At 37.9% G+C, this 16,230-nt stretch overlaps 1 protein-coding gene across 1 annotated transcript; it reads right to left on the minus strand.

Annotated features, from left to right (window-relative positions):
• Positions 1 to 14,776: 14,776 nt before the first annotated feature.
• On the minus strand, positions 14,777 to 15,709 carry LOC102413475 (olfactory receptor 8B4-like). The gene has a single exon (XM_006057633.4). The coding sequence runs from the start codon at positions 15,704 to 15,706 to the stop codon at positions 14,777 to 14,779; it is 930 nt and encodes a 309-aa protein (XP_006057695.4). The 5' UTR covers positions 15,707 to 15,709.
• Positions 15,710 to 16,230: the final 521 nt, after the last annotated feature.

A 16,230-nucleotide genomic window follows, 5' to 3' on the forward strand; every position in this document is an offset into this window, starting at 1 on the left:
GAGAATGTGGCTGTGCTCCCATAGGCTGGACTATGAGCTCTAGTGAGCGAAGACAGCAGAGAGAAGGTTGCAGGAAGGAGTAGTGTGCTGCCAGTGAGACCACTGGTTCCTGAGCACACCAAGACCTTTCCAGAGACTTCCTGAAGCTCTTGTGGAAATTTCACAGGAGTTGAGTTCCAGCATTAGCTAGTGGAAGTACAAGTAGGTGAAAATGATCTCTTTTAATGAATCATTATTAGTTTTGCAATCTTAGAATCAGAGGTTGTCTAGTACAACTGGCCCCATTCGTGGTAAAATACCTTTTAAGACATTTCTGGCAAATGGTCATTCAGCTTCTTCCTAGTTATTTCTAGTCACAATCACTTGGAAGAAGAGCCAATCAGATTATAAATATCATGAATTTGACAAAATCCCAGCTCTATTAAATGAGTGCAAACCACCTGCAAAACCCACAAACCCTTTAAAATTTGCAAAGCAGTAAAACAATAGTTACTTTTAATTTACAGAATATTAAGTTCCTATAGGAAGAAGGATTCTAATAAAAAAATTCATAACACTCTTCTTGCCCTCTAGAAATAAATTAACTTGGAGAGGAGACAGATATTTCAAGCACATTGCTGTTAGAGGACCAATAGGTACAGGATTTTTATGGCAAAACCACTACAATATTGTAAAGTAGCCTCCAATTAAAATAAATAAATTTATATTAAAAAATTAAAAAATATTTATATTTGGTTTACAAAAAGTTGTATAAATTTTAATTACAATTGTCATAAATTTCTTAGTGTGGTTTTTAAATACAAAAAAAAGAAAAAGCCAAATCAGTGCAAGAATGGAGACACAACTCACAAGAAAAACTTTTAAACACTGAACCAAGTAGTTCATTTAAGCAACCACCAGGCTGTGCTGGTGACTCAGTGAAGTTGTTTTTTAAAAAAGCAAATTTTGCTTAAAATTTATATTCTGCATCTTCTGAGGCCCTGATGTCTAACCAGAGATTTTACATAACTTCTTATATAAAATTTTCAGTTCATTATTGAAACAAAAACTTTTTTAAATGATGTTTTTAGAGAAAAATTAAAAATTAAATTAAGCAGGTTGAATATATTCAATTTGCAAAAGTTACTGGACACTTACTATGTTGTGTAAGATATGTGTGAGACATGATAATCACAATGTAAATAACATACACAAATATTAACTAATTATTCCAGTGTAATAAATATATAGAATCTAAACTCCAAGTATTTTTTATTTTCTTTTGTTCACTGCTCTATCGCTAGTACCTGGAATATAGTAGGAGTACAGTAAAAAGTTATATATACAGTGTCATGAACATAAAAACTAGTTTTAAATATTCAGCAATATAATTTATGTTATGTAAAGCAGTATGTGTAAACCATTTGATAAAAATTTAAATTTTACAAATCCCAAGACACTGATATATACCTCTTAGTGAAAGTGTTTGTCGCTCAGTCATTTCTGATTCTTTGAGACCCCATGGACTGTAGCCCTCCAGGCTCCACTGTCCACAGAATTCTCCAGGCAAGAATATTGGAGTGGGTTGCCATTCCCTTCTCCAGGGAATCTTCTCGATACAGGGATCAAACCTGGGCCTCCTGCACAGCAGGCAGATTATTTACCATCCTACAGGGAAGCCTATAAGGAGTAAACTTCTTTGCCATTTTTTGGTATAAATGGTGTCAAGAGGATAAATTCTATCTTTTGTGTATTCTCACCAGAATATTTTATATCACTAAACTGTATTATGACATTATTTGTATATATTTTACTTTCAGTATTCAAAATCATGTGACAACAATTTTTTTTTTTTTTACTATACACAATGTCCCTGAAGATTCTGATGTATTACCAGAATGAGGTTGACCCATCCTCCAAGAGAGTTATTGTTGAAAACAAAGCAAGGTTAAATATTCTCTTGTAGCTGACTTTTTCCATCCAGCCCTGGAAGCGAACTTTTTAAGAACATGTACAAGTTTCTACTTTGGAATCTAAACCAAAGTAAACTATATTTGGGGCACCAACACTGACTGTCTCCTCTCTTTCATGCTGACTTAGAACCACTTAGAACCATTTCTCCAGATTGTTCGCTCTCTGTTCCTCTCAGATTTCTCTATTTCATATTCCTTTTTTTTTTTTTTTTCACATTCTTTTCTAGAAGCCCATGTTTATTGGTGCAGAAAAGCACAGGAGTTGGAGCCAAGTAAAGTGGAGTTTAAAATAGGATCTGCTACATTCTGGTGACCTTCAGCAGATTCTTAACTCAGAAATTCAGTTTACTCATGTGTTTTAGCCAGGAGAATACACATTATTTCTACCTTTGAAAAAGATTAAAAACAAGTGGAAGTTGCATGGAAAAGTATTCAGTTCACTATTAGGAAGCTTCTCTGCCACATTTCTTTCATTTTTCAAAGAGGAATAAAAGATCTTCATTTGCACTAGGGAGCTGTTTTGCCCAATTAAGAAAACAAAGAAATTTTATGCTGCAGGTAACTCTTTGGTCCTTGAACAATACACTATGATTCTTGCTTTTAAAATTATGGAACCCAGAATAAATGTCCAGAACTTGGAAAAAGAAAATAAAAAGAGTTATAAATTGAAATCAATAAGACAGTGAAATGTTACATTTTACCTAATATAGCATGAGATTCTCAGGGCTAAGAAAGAAATTTGACATATGAAATGTCTCTGTGAATTTATTCCAAAGAGGGCAAACAGTTTGATGAACATTATATATATAGCTAGAAATAAAAGTGGAATACCCCCAATAGGGTTCTTAGTCCTAGCTGAGAGAGAGACAGAGAACAGTCCAAACTTCAGATTGCTCCTGTAAAGACCTATTTTTTGACGTGATTTTAGTCAACATTATATGATGATGATTTTTTTAATAGATATCTTCTCAGCATCTGCAGAGTTGATCATAAGAGTTTTCTCTTTAGTTCTATTAACAAATATTAGTAGATATCGTAATACTGAACCATTCATGTACCCATGTGAAAAACTCTGCTTTGATATTATGAACCTCTATTTTTTCTCTTGCTGAAGTATCTACTAATATTTTATTTGGGATGTTTGTATTCATATTCAAAAATGAGATTGGTCCTTTTTTGTATGCAATTTTGTAGACTTTGGCATTGGTGTTACACTTATAAAAACTATTTTGAAATGTTTCTTCTTTTTTTAGGCTTTAGATTAGTTTAAATACTATTGGAATTATTTGTTCTTTGGTGAATTCTCCTGTGAAACCACTTGTGAGTGGTAATTTTTGTAATATAACTCTTGACAAGTTTATTTTATGGAATTGGACTCTTCAGGTTTCCTATATGTTCCAGCATTATTTTCCTAGAAAATGGACTATTTTATCCAAGCCTTTTAATCCATTTGAATAGAACAAAACAAAATAGTTTGGATTTTTTTTATTTCCTCTATTTCTTTTTATTATTTTATTTTTTAACTTTACAATATTGTATTGGTTTTGCCATATATCAAAATGAATCCACCACAGGTATACATGTGTTCGCCATCCTGAACCTTCCTCCGTCCTCCCTCCCCATACCATCCCTCTGGGTCGTCCCAGTGCACCAGCCCCAAGCATCCAGTGTCATGCATCGAACCTGGACTGGCAACTCATTCCATATATGATATTATACATGTTTCAATGCCATTCTCCCAAATCATCCCACCCTCTCCCTCTCCCACAGAGTCCAAAAGACTATTCTATACATCAGTGTCTCTTTTGCTGTCTCGTATACAGGGTTATTGTTACCATCTTTCTAAATTCCATATATATGCGTTAGTATATTGTATTGGTGTTTTGCTTTCTGGCTTACTTCACTCTGTATAATAGGCTCCAGTTTCATCCACCTCATTAGAACTGATTCAAATGTATTCTTTTAATGGCTGAGTAATACTCCATTTGTTAAATTTAGTACTTGCCCTCCCTTTTTTTCCTAAATTTAGAATAAATAGCAGAAGATGTATCAGTTTTGCAAAGAAAAGCTATTAATTTATTGATTCATTTTCTATTAATAATTCAATATGTTAAACTATTTTCCTACCCTCTATTTTTATTAATTTTATGATTTTTCCTGATTAAGTGCTTAGTTTATTTTCATTGTTCTATTTATTACACAGTATTTAAAGTTACACTTTATATTCCTGTTTTAACAGTACACATATCCCCTGAGTTGTGAAATGTTGCAAAGTTTCATATCCATTTTCTAGATGCTTTATCATTTTGCATTTTTCTCTTACCTATAAGTACCTTTAAAGATAGCTTTTAATATTCAAGTAATAGAGAACTTTTGTTTTCTTAATTACTTAAGTAATTAAGCTTAATTACACAGTTAGAGAAGGAAATGGCAACCCACTCCGGTATTCTTGCCTGGAGAATCCCATGGACGGAGGAACCTCCTAGGCTACAGTCCATGAAAGAGGCGGACACAACTGAGCGACTTCACTTTACTAGAGGACATTATCTGGACTCTTTCTAACACATAACATTTATTGAGGTTTGCTTTTGTGACCAAATACCTATTCATTTATGTGGCTGTCTTGACTTCTTAATAAGAAGGTGTGGTTCTAGTTTCTCAGAAACAGAACTACACATATACCTGTACACATACACATGTTTTATATATTTATCATGTAAATTTTTTTCTGTTTTTCAGTCAGTTTGTTTTATCATGAACTGAGAAAGGTAACTTAAAGTTTCCCTCCATTAGTGCATTTATTTCTTCTTACCAGTCCTGCTGTTTTTTTATTTAGGACATAGAGAGTCACAACTCTCAAGTATACATTGTAAACTTTACGCTTAACATTATTAAGGGGGCTTACTAGTTTTGGCCTGACTTCCATTCTAACTGATACCCAAACTATTTGTTCATTTGTTTGCATTGACTTAATATATCTTTGGCCACTGTCTTATTTTCCATCTTTCTGAATCACTTGGCTTTAGCTAGGTTTTTGTATGTAACACGGATTCGTATTTTACTTTATAGTCCAGCCTAATACTTTTTTAACTAATAAGGAGGTTAGGACATTTACATTTATGTATATATGTTCACTTTAGTTCTGTCATAATATTTTATGTTATAATATCTCATTTTTTATTTACATTAAGTAACTATATAATTTGCCTTTCTTCTTCCTTATGTTTATTAAATTTTGATACTTAGAAAAGCTTGTATTTTTTGTGATGGTACATGCTTTTATAATAACTATAAAATTCCCTTACTGTGTCTATTAATTCCCCATTATAATTAATGATGCAACTAATACATTTCCTCTTCTTTTTCCCTCTGCTCCTTTTTCTCCACCATCAAGTTTTAGCCAAAAATAAATACTCTTTAATATCTGTTTTACACTATTAAATATACTTATTCTTTACTGATTGTCAGCTTGTTAAGTACTCTTGTCCTGCCTCCAAGGAGATGTCAGAGTGTTCTAATTAGGGAAATGTTCTAATTAGGATTCTCAGTTTTTAGAAAGTAGTATCAATCAAACCCTCCTTAGCTTATTTATTAATTAGGGCATGCAGTTGTGCATATTAACGGGGAAAAAAGACAGTTTCAAGTCCTAATGATCCCATTTAAGTGAAATCTTGAATTCTCCACCTGTAACTTAGTGAGAATTTAGTGGATATATGTTGAACCCATAACTGTTTGGATTAATCTTAAAAGGTAAGAAAGTCGTCTTGCTTTTCTGTGAAATTACAGATTTCCTAGCCTAATTTTTCTTGCCATATTTCCCTGTGCTGTACTTGGTCACTTAGTCATGTCCAACTCTTTGTGACCCCATAGACTGTAACCTGCCAGGCTCCTCTGTCCATGGGATTTTCCAGGCAAGAATACTGGAGTGGGTAGCTGTTCCCTTCTCCAGGGCATCTTCCCAACCCAGGAATCGAACCCGGGGCCTCCTGCATTGCAGGCGGATTCTTTACCAGCTGAGCTACCAGGGAAACTGGTCATATTTCTCTATTAGCTGTCAATGAGTCCTTCTGACCATGCCCCTATTTGAGTTGCATTTTCATGTACTCTCAGTAACTTTGTTCTTAGTATGGTTTTGAATGGCAGCAAAATATATCCTACCCAAATATACCATGCTGGTATTAAGGATTATTTTAAACAAGACTATTGAGAAAAAGTAGATGTAAAAAAATCTTTCCCTCTTTACCTAAAATCAGGACATAAATGTGTAAATGTGTTCCTTTCCCTTCTTTCCCAGAAGAGACAGAAGTTAATCACTGGCAAAAACTCTAGACTCTTCTAAGCCCAAAGACCTCACCAGCAGAACCTACATTAAAAACATTACTCAGTAGACCTGGTCTTCCATTAGTTTTCCTCATATATTTATCAATACCTTCCCACAGTTTGCCACCCCAGAAGCTCAAAGCCCTTTTCCTTTACCTTGTAACTTCTCTACAAATTTATTGTTCTTTGTTAAAATACTATTTAAGCCCAAGTTCCAACCACCCCTTGGAGTCAGTTACTCCTCGAGTACCTCTGTGTGTGTGCCCAGCACACATGTTAATGTTAATTCACTTCTGTTCATTTTTCTCTTGTTAATCTCTTTCATCATTCTAATTTTAGTGCTCTAGTCTTTAGTGCGCTAGTCGATGAACTTGAGATGGATAGAAGAAAGTTTATATTCCTCCCCTACAGTTTCTAATAACCATGCAAGTCAAGAGGGAGTGTCTCAGAGCGTAAGAAAATAAGAGCTTCAGTTACCAGAGGTCCCTTTATACTAAAAGCACACAAAGATAATCACAATGTAAGAGATTAGCAATATTAATAACTCAGTCTCTTCCCATATGAAATCTTACTATTGAGGGCAAGTACAAGGAGACAAAGGAGGATCGAAATACCATTACATCTTTATTAATAGCAAAACTGATTAAGGAAATCAGTGTCAGGACTTGCACCTGCCTCTCAGAACCTGGACCCTAGCTTCACCCAGTAAGGGACAGGAGGAGAAGGTAGAAATGCAATATCACATATCTGGCTTGTACTTTCTAAGAGTTTGCCTTAATTAAGTACAAACAAGACAGTGATGAAGAGATAATGGGTACAGTTCCGTCAATGACCAACTCATCAGTCTTTTTCAGTCTTATCTGTCAAGTTAATCTGTCATTTTCTCATAGAGTGAACTAAGTAAGGAAGCGATAATAGGAATGGAAAGTGCTCACTTCTGACCTGCTCCCTCCTCGGAGTGGTAGAGATTGCTGACTGCCTACCCAGTAGCGATTTACTCTCTTAATTAATAACAAAATCCTAAGTTTTTTCCCTGGGTGGCAATTTTCTGAATTGAATGCCAAGTTTCCCAGTTTACCGTGTAAGTAGGTGTGGTTTGTGAGATGTCAGTAAAAGCACCCTTTGCCCTCCTTTGCCCCTTTGTCTTCTAGCAGCCGTGTGGAAACCATGATGCATGCACTAGAATGAAGTCACTACTGAGAAGAGAAGAAAGAGAAACTAAGTCCTTGAGGACTCACTCCACCATATCTGCCCTGGACTGCCTACCTCAAGATGCCTTTTATTTTAGAGAAAAATAAACCCTCATATGCATAAACCACTGCAGTCAGACTTATGTTATCAGTAGCTGAAGCAGTTAGTAAATGGTGGATTTCATTTATGGACATATAAGGGGAGAGAGGGTGATGTTTATCTAATACATGGGCTGGGGCTTAGCACTATCCTGTCATCACTGCCCCAGTCTCCACCTGAAAGTTCTTCCTGGACTTGGCGTCTGTCACTCATCTCTGTATTTTCCTACTTATTTAGAGTGTAGGAGAATGTGTAGATATCAAGAACAGTTTATTCTTCTCTGTTCTCCAAAACTGTCACTATCTAATTGTTACCTAATTCTGTTTGGTATCTGACAATACTTTTATATTGCCAACTACAATTAATTATAGCTTATAAACATAGATCTAAACCAGAGTTACGGATTTAAGATCAAGCATGTGATTGTTGGAACCATGGGAGCTGGAGAGATGTCCAAGGAAGAACCCAAAAGAGTAGACCAAAGAGTGAACCCAGAGGAATCCTGACTTTAACAATGTTTCCCAAAGAGAAAGTTTTACTTGCTGAAAGTCAAATTGTCATGATGTCATGAGGTGACAGAATTTTGGTATTGTGGCAGAGGGACATCCTTTAAGACACCTATCAGAGCATCAAATCATATTTTTCACTTACTGTTAAGTGCAAGTCCCCAAGCTTATTCCTATTTGTTGACCATTTAATAACCAACAGTTCCTCATCACCAGCCTAAAAGGCTATGCAAGATGATATTTGGCAAAACTAATACAATTTTGTAAAGTTTAAAAATAAAATAAAATTTAAAAAAAATAAAGATGACCTATCCTTAGTTTGTGACAGAGGTGAAGATCTTCATAATTTATAAAATGTTGTCTTTTCTGGGGGAGCAATAAATGGCTTGTACTGGCTGTTACAGAAACCAGGAAGAGTACCTCTGAGTTTTTTGTCATTTCAGATCTTCAGTGACAAAGGAATCTAAGCCAGTGTCTCATTAAGTACTTATACCTTCACCTCCAGTCACCTCAGTGCAAATATGGGATGCATGTAAAGAAAATTATTCTTAGGCTTTAATGAACTTATCTCCTAAATATCCCTTTCCACTCACATCCTTATGGTTCTGATACATTCCTTATTTCCACTCATTTATACCAATGGTAATTTTTTCCTTAATGCATATCAAATTTTATTTATTCTTATCCTTCCTTATTCTTGACTCTTACTAATATATCCCCAGGTCTCCACATGCCTAGATGTAGACAGTCCTCAGCTAAGTCCAGAAGACTGACTAAAATAACTTTGGTGGGAATGCAAACTAGTACAGCCACTATGGAGAACAGCGTGGAGATTCCTTAAAAAACTGGAAATAGAACTGCCATATGACCCAGCAATCCCACTGCTGGGTATACACACCAAGGAAACCAGAATTGAAAGAGACACGTGTACCCCAATGCTCATCACAGCACTGTTTATAATAGCCAGGACATGGAAGCAACCTAGATGTCCATCAGCAGATGAATGGATAAGAAAGCTGTGGTACATATACACAATGGAGTATTACTCAGCTATTAAAAAGAATGCATTTGAATCAGTTCTAATGAGGTGGATGAAACTGGAGCCTATTATACAGAGTGAAGTAAGCCAGAAAGAAAAACACCAATACAGTATACTAACGCATATATATAGAATTTAGAAAGATGGTAATGACAACCCTGTATGTGAGACAGCAAAAGAGACACAGGTGTATAGAACAGTCTTTTGAACTCTGTGGGAGAGGGAGGTGGGGGATGATTTGGGAGAATGGCATTAAAACAAGTATAATATCATTTAAAAAAATAAATAAAATAAATTTTAAAAAATAAATAAAATAATTGGATAATCTCAAAAAAAAATAAAATAAAATCTTATTACAAAATTAAAAAAAAAAAGTCAGTCCTGAGCATTAACACAATTTCAGTGAGTTAATACATGTTGTTGTTCAGTCACTAAGTCATGTTCAACTCTTTACCACCCCATGGACTAAAGTGCACCAGCCTTCTCTTTCCTCCACTATCTCCCACAGTTTGTTCAAATACATATCCATTGATTCGGTGATGATATATAACCATCTTATCCTCTGCCACTACCTTCTCCTTTTGCCTTCAATCTCTCCTAGCATCAGGATATTTTCCAATGAGTCAGCTCTTCAAATCAGTTGGCCAAAGAATTGGAGCTTCAGCGATCATCCTTCCAATGAATATTTAGGGTTGATTTCTGTCAGGACTGACTGTCTTGATCTCCTCACAGTCCAAAGAATAGCAATATCAAAGAATGTTCAAACTACTGTACAACTGTGCTCATTTCACATGATAGCAAAGTTATGCTCAAAATCCTTCAAGGTAGGCTTGAGTAGTACATGAACCAAGAACTTCCAGATGTAAAAATTGGGTTGAGAAAAGGCAGAGGAAGCAGAGATCAAATTGCCAATATTTGTTGGATCATAGAGAAAGGAGTTCCAGAAAAACATCTTTTTCTGCTTTGTTGACTCTGTTAAAGCCTTTGACTGTGTGAATCATGACAAACTATGGAAAATCCTTAAAAAGATGGGAGTACCAGACCACCTTACCTGTCTCCTTAGAAACTTGTATGCAGAACAAGAAGCAATGGTTAGAACCAAACATGGAACTGGCTCAAAATTGGAAAAGGAGTATATCAAGGCTGTACATTGTCATCCTGCTTATTTAACATATATGCAGAGTACATCACTTGAAATGCTGGGCTGGATGAAGCTCAAGCTGGAATCAAGATTGCCTGGAGAAATATCAACAATCTCAGATATGCAGATGGTACCATCCTATTGGTAGAAAGTAAACAGGAACTAAAAAATCTCTTGATAAGGGTGAAAGAAGAGAATGAAAAAGCTGGATTGAAACTCAGCATTCAAAAAATTAAGATCTGGCATCTGATCCCATCACTCCATGGCAAATAGAAGAGGAAAAATTGGAACCAGTGACAGACTTTATTTTCTTGGGCTCCAAAATAACTGAAATGGTGACTGCAGCCATGAAATTAAAAGACTTTTGCTCCTTGGGAGGAAAGCTATGACAAATCTAGACAGCATATTAAAGAGACATCGCTTTGCCAACAAATGTCTGTATAGTCAAAGCTGTGGTTTCTCCAGTAGTAATATGTGTGAGGGCTTTCCTGGTGGTTCAGATGGTAAAGAATCTGCCTGCAATGCTAGAGAATCTGCCAGCAATGCAGGAGACATGTGTTCGATCCCTGGGTTAGGAAGATCCACTGGAGGAGGGCATGGCAATCCACTCCAGTATTCTTGTCCTGGAGAATCCCCATGGACACAGGATCCTGGTGGGCTACAGTCCATGGGGTCTCAAAGAGTTGGACGTGACTGAGCAACTAGTTCAGTTCAGTTCAGTTGCTCAGTAATGTATGAGTCTTTGTGACACCATGGACTGCAGCACACCAGGCTTAACTGTCCATGGCCAACTGCCAGAGCTTGCTCAAACTCATGTCCACTGAGTCAGTGATGCCATCCAACTATCTCATCCTCTGTTGTCCCCTTATCCCCCTGCCTTCAATGTTTCCCAGCATCAGGGTCTTTACAAATAAGTCAGTTCTTTGCATCAGGTGGCCAAAGTATTGGAGTTTCAGCTTCAGCATCAGTCCTTCCAATGAATTTTCAAGACTGATTTCCTTTAGGATGGACTAGTTGGATCTCCTTGCATTCCAGGGGACTCTCAAGAGTCTTCTCCAACACCACAGTTCAAAAGCATCAATTCTTTGGCACTAAGCTTTCTTTATGGTCCAACTCTCACATCCATACATGACTACTAGAAAAACCATAGTTTTGACTAGATGGACCTTTGTTGGCAAAGTAACGTCTCTGCTTCTTAAAGCTGTCTAGGTTTGTCATAGCTTTTCTTCCAAGGAGCAAGCGTCTTTTAATTTCATGGCTGCAGTCACCATCTGCAGTGATTTTGGAGTCCAGAAAAATAAACTCGGTCACTGTTTCCACTGTTTCCCCATCTACTTGCCATGAAGTGATGGGACCAGATGCCATGATCTTCGTTTTCTGAATGTTGAATTTTAAGCCAACTTTTTCACTCTCCTCTTTCACTTTCATCAAGAGGCTCTTTAGTTCTTCTGCACTTTCTGTCATAAGGGTGGTGTCATCTGCCTATCTGATGTTATTGATATTTCTTCCTGCAATCTCGATTCCAGCTTGTGCTTCCTCCAACCCAGCATTTCGCATGATGTACTCTGCACAGAATTTAAATAAGCAGCATGACAATATACAGCCTTGATGTACTCCTTTCCCAATTTGGAACCAGTCTGTTGTTCCATGTCCAGTTCTAACTATTGCTTCTTGACTGCATACAGATTTCTCAGGAGGCAGGTCAGGTGGTCTGGTATGCCCATCTCTTGAAGAATTTTCCAGTTTGTTGTGATCCACACAGTCAAAAGCTTTGGCATACTCAGTAAAGCAGAAGTAGATATTTTTCTGGAACTCTCCTGCTTTTTCGATGATCCAACAGATATTGGCAATTTGATCTCTTGTTCCTCTCCCTTTTCTAAATCTAGCTTGAACATCTGGAAGTTCACAGTTCACATACTATTGAAGTCTGGCTTGGAAAATTTTGAGCATTACTTTGCTAGCGTGTGAAATGAGTGCAATTGTGTGGTAGTTTGAACATTATTTGGCATTTCCTTTCTTTAGAACTGGAATGAAGACTGACCTTTTCTAGTCCTGCAGCCACTGCTGAGTTTTCCAAATTTGCTGACATATTGAGTGCAGCACTTTCACAGCATCATCTTTTAGGATTTGAAATAGCTCAACTGGAATTCCATCACCTCCACTAGCTTTGGTCATAGTGATGCTTCCTAAGGCCCGCTTGACTTCACATTCCAGGATGTCTGGCCCTAGGTGAGTGATCACACCATTGTGGTTATCTGGGACATGAAGATCTTTTTTGTATAGTTCTGTGTATTCTTGCCACCTTTTCTTAATATCTTCTGCTTCTGTTAGGTCCATTCCATTTTGTCCTTTGTTGTGTCCATCTTTGCATGAAATGTTCCCTTGGTATCTCTAATTCTCTTAAAGAGATCTCTAGTCTTTCCCACTCTATTGTTTTCCTCTATTTCTTTGCATTGATCGCTGAGGAAGGCTTTCTTATCTCTCCTTGCTATTCTTTGGAACTCTGCATTCAAATGGGTATATCTATCCTTTTCTCCTTTGCCTTTAGCTTCTCTTATTCTCTCAGCTATTTGTAAGGCTTCCTCAAACAACCATTTTGCCTTTTTGCATTTCTTTTCTTGGGGATGGTCTTGATCACTGCCTCCTGTACAACGTCATAAACCTCCATCCATAGTTCTTCAGGCACTCTGTCTATCATATCTAATCCCTTGAATCTATTTGTCTCTTCCAGTGTATAATGGTAAGGGATTTGATTTAGGTCATACCTAAATGGTCTTGTGGTTTTCCCTACTTTCTTCAATTTAAGTCTGATAATTGCAGTAAGGAGTTCATGATGTGAGCTGCAGTCAGCTCCCAGTCTTGTTCTTGCTGACTGTATGGAACTTCTCCATCTTTGGCTGCAGAGAATATAATCAATCTGATTTTGGTATTGACCATCTGGTTATCTCCATGTGCACAATATGTGTAAAGCACCTTAAACAGTGCCCAGACATGGAGAAAATAAGTTTTATTTCACATCCCTTCCTTAGTTTCATGCTGAAGATGCTTCTCTTTGCTGTTCTTGGCTCCATCTCAGAGCCTTGCTTCTGGCCATGACCTGGAACACTTGAACTACCTTTCCTCTTAGTATGATGCTGCCACTGGAGCAGATGTCAGCAGAGAGGTAAATGTGAAGAAGGTCTTATTTCTCTTTGTTTACTCATTTCTCATGCTGCTATACACTGTGCAACTATCCAGTTTTATGGATGAGTTGGAAAATTATGAGCAAAGTAAAATATATAGACTGAGTACTTTATGTGACACTCCCCACTTCCAAAAGTACTAAGTGCTCTTTGCAGATAGTCTCCTCATGGACACCCCAAGTTCCAGACTACACAGAGAGGACCCCATTCTTCTGACCCTTCCACAAGTCTCAGTCCTCCAGCCTCCCATGTGGGTTAGTTTGACCCTAAGTTCAGCTTCATTCCAGCACACAAGGAACTTTATGAGGTTGTACTCCTCACAACCTGAGCTATCCATTGTAGAATAGGGGAGTCTTCAACAGAGTAGTACAGAGCACTCTTTGGCACTCAAAACTGGGGTTCCTTTCAAGTCTTCCTGCAAGTGGAAAATGTAATGTGACTCCTCTTTCTTCCTGATTCTCTAGTAATTAACTGTAACACACGTACACACACACACACACACACACACACACACACACACAGTCTCAGAGGCAATAAAATCTAAATCTACTGTAAAGAATAAAAGAATTGTCCTAAATGTCTATAATATGCACAGTACCTCCAGGGCAGGGTAGAGGTTAGCAGTTAACATGTTGTAAATCCATGGAATTTCTCTCTTATTATTTCGCTTTCAGACTTAGACCCCAAAGCCCAAGGATTTGGCCCAGTTATAAACCACCTACCCCATGGTTACTAAGCCATGGCCTAAGAGTTTTGAAACTTTGAAAAGAAAGATTCAGGTTTGATTTATCTTACATTTCAGGCCATATAAACAGCTCTTAGATGAGGCTTTCTCTTATACGGATGTGGATGTATCTGAAAGAGATGATTTACATTTCTCCTAGCCAAGCAAACCTTTCTAGGAGTTGGAAGGCTATCTTACTTATCACCCAAGTTATAGCTACCTTTCATCTTTGGTAAGCCTGTTCTCATAACTGAAGAAAAATAAATTCATTCTCCAGGATTTTTATACAACCACCTTCCCCATCTCCCAGCCAGAAAAGTTGCTTGAACAAACCCATTTAGCCTACCAAGAAAAGGATGGAAGGCATACAGTCTCATCTTACTCATCTCTTGGACCTAATATAGAGTCCAATAAACAATAGGCACCTAATAGATGCTAACTTGCATGCCGTGAACCAGTTGAAATAGTATAAACAAAAAGAGTACAAGTAAGATATTTGCAATTTTTTTAAGTAGAGAGAAGACCTCACTTAAAAAAGAAAGACTAAGAGTCCTCCACATGTAGATAAAATATTCTTGAGCATGATGCTTACCAATAAGTGACTGATGCGAACAGAACCATTTCAGAAGAGAACTGTCTTCAGGGTTTTTCTCAGAGCAAGTTTAACATCCTTATTCCTCAGACTGTAGATCAAAGGGTTAAGCATGGGAACCACATTGGTGTAGAAGACTGAGGCAAATTTACCCTGGTCCTTTGATCCAGGAAAGGAGGTTGTTAAATAGGTGAATGCCCCTGACCCAAAGAACAGAGCCACAGCGACTACATGGGAGCCACATGTGCTGAAGGCTTTGGACCTGCCCTCAGCGGAAGGAATACGGAGGATACTGGAGAGAATCAGAGCATATGAGATGAAGATACTGATACTGGATATTGTGATGACCCCTCCAACAACAATAAAAAACACCAGCTCATTGATGTGAGTGCTGGTGCAGGAGAGCTGCAAGAGGGGGAGAACTTCACACAGATAGTGGTGGACGATGTTGGAATCACAGAAGCTCAGTCTCAGCATGCTTCCGGTGTGGGCCATGGCCCCAGCAAACCCTATCATGTACGAACCAAGCATCATCAGCGAACAGACCTGAGGGGACATGGCGACAGTGTACAGCAGAGGATGGCAAATAGCCACAAAGCGATCATAAGCCATTGATACCAACATGTAGCACTCAGAACTGACAAAGAAACAGAAGAAAAATAGTTGTGTCATGCATCCCACATAAGAAATGATATTTTCTGTTATGAAATCAATTAGCATTTTGGGGGTAAACACACAAGAATAACAGAAATCTATAAAAGACAAGTTGAAGAGGAAAAAGTACATTGGAGTATGAAGGCTAGAATTCAGCACAATTAAGGTGATCAAGCCCAAGTTGCCCACCACCGTGGACACATAGATCCCTAAGAACAGGAGGAAGAGGGGGAGCTGAAGCTCTGATCGTTCTGATAACCCCACGAGGATGAACTCAGTCACTGAGGAGCTGTTTACCAGAGCCATTCTCTTCTGGGGAGCTGTCTGTGGAAACAAGGGATAAAATGTTTCAAATGATTATAGTCACAAGCATAGCTGATGGAAAAAAGTCTAGAAGATAAGCCAGTGCATGAATGCCCTCCTTTTTGCCTTTCTTCTCTCATCTATATGCCCTCCCCCCACCCCGGCCCTGCCAAGCTATTGACAATGTGTCTGTGACTACATCTTAGCTCCCCTGGGCTGATCATGAATCCAGGCTTGAGTCTGTTAGCATGGGCAGCAAGAATTCTGTCTGCACTCAGGAGATCAGGAGATGGAGCACCTGAGCTGGCTGCCCAGCGACTCTCAGAAAGACCTTCCAAGAGCCAGGAGTACAACCTGAACCCACTGTGCCTCAGACTCTGAGAGACAGTCTCTCCTCTCCCACACTGTCTCCATTCACCCTGCCACCCCCTCCCAACCACATAAGAGGTCCCCAACTGAGAGGAAGCCAAAAGTTGTCCCCTCTCTCTGCACCTCCTGCCTTCCTCCTTTTAGTCCCTTCACTGCAT

The sequence above is a fragment of the Bubalus bubalis genome, chromosome 5 (assembly GCF_019923935.1).
Source record: "Bubalus bubalis isolate 160015118507 breed Murrah chromosome 5, NDDB_SH_1, whole genome shotgun sequence".
Taxonomy (NCBI): domain Eukaryota; kingdom Metazoa; phylum Chordata; class Mammalia; order Artiodactyla; family Bovidae; genus Bubalus; species Bubalus bubalis.

Bases quoted from the DNA above. Each gene is read 5' to 3' on its own strand.
- LOC102413475 (XM_006057633.4), bottom strand. From the start codon at position 15,706: ATGGCTCTGGTAAACAGCTCCTCAGTGACTGAGTTCATCCTCGTGGGG.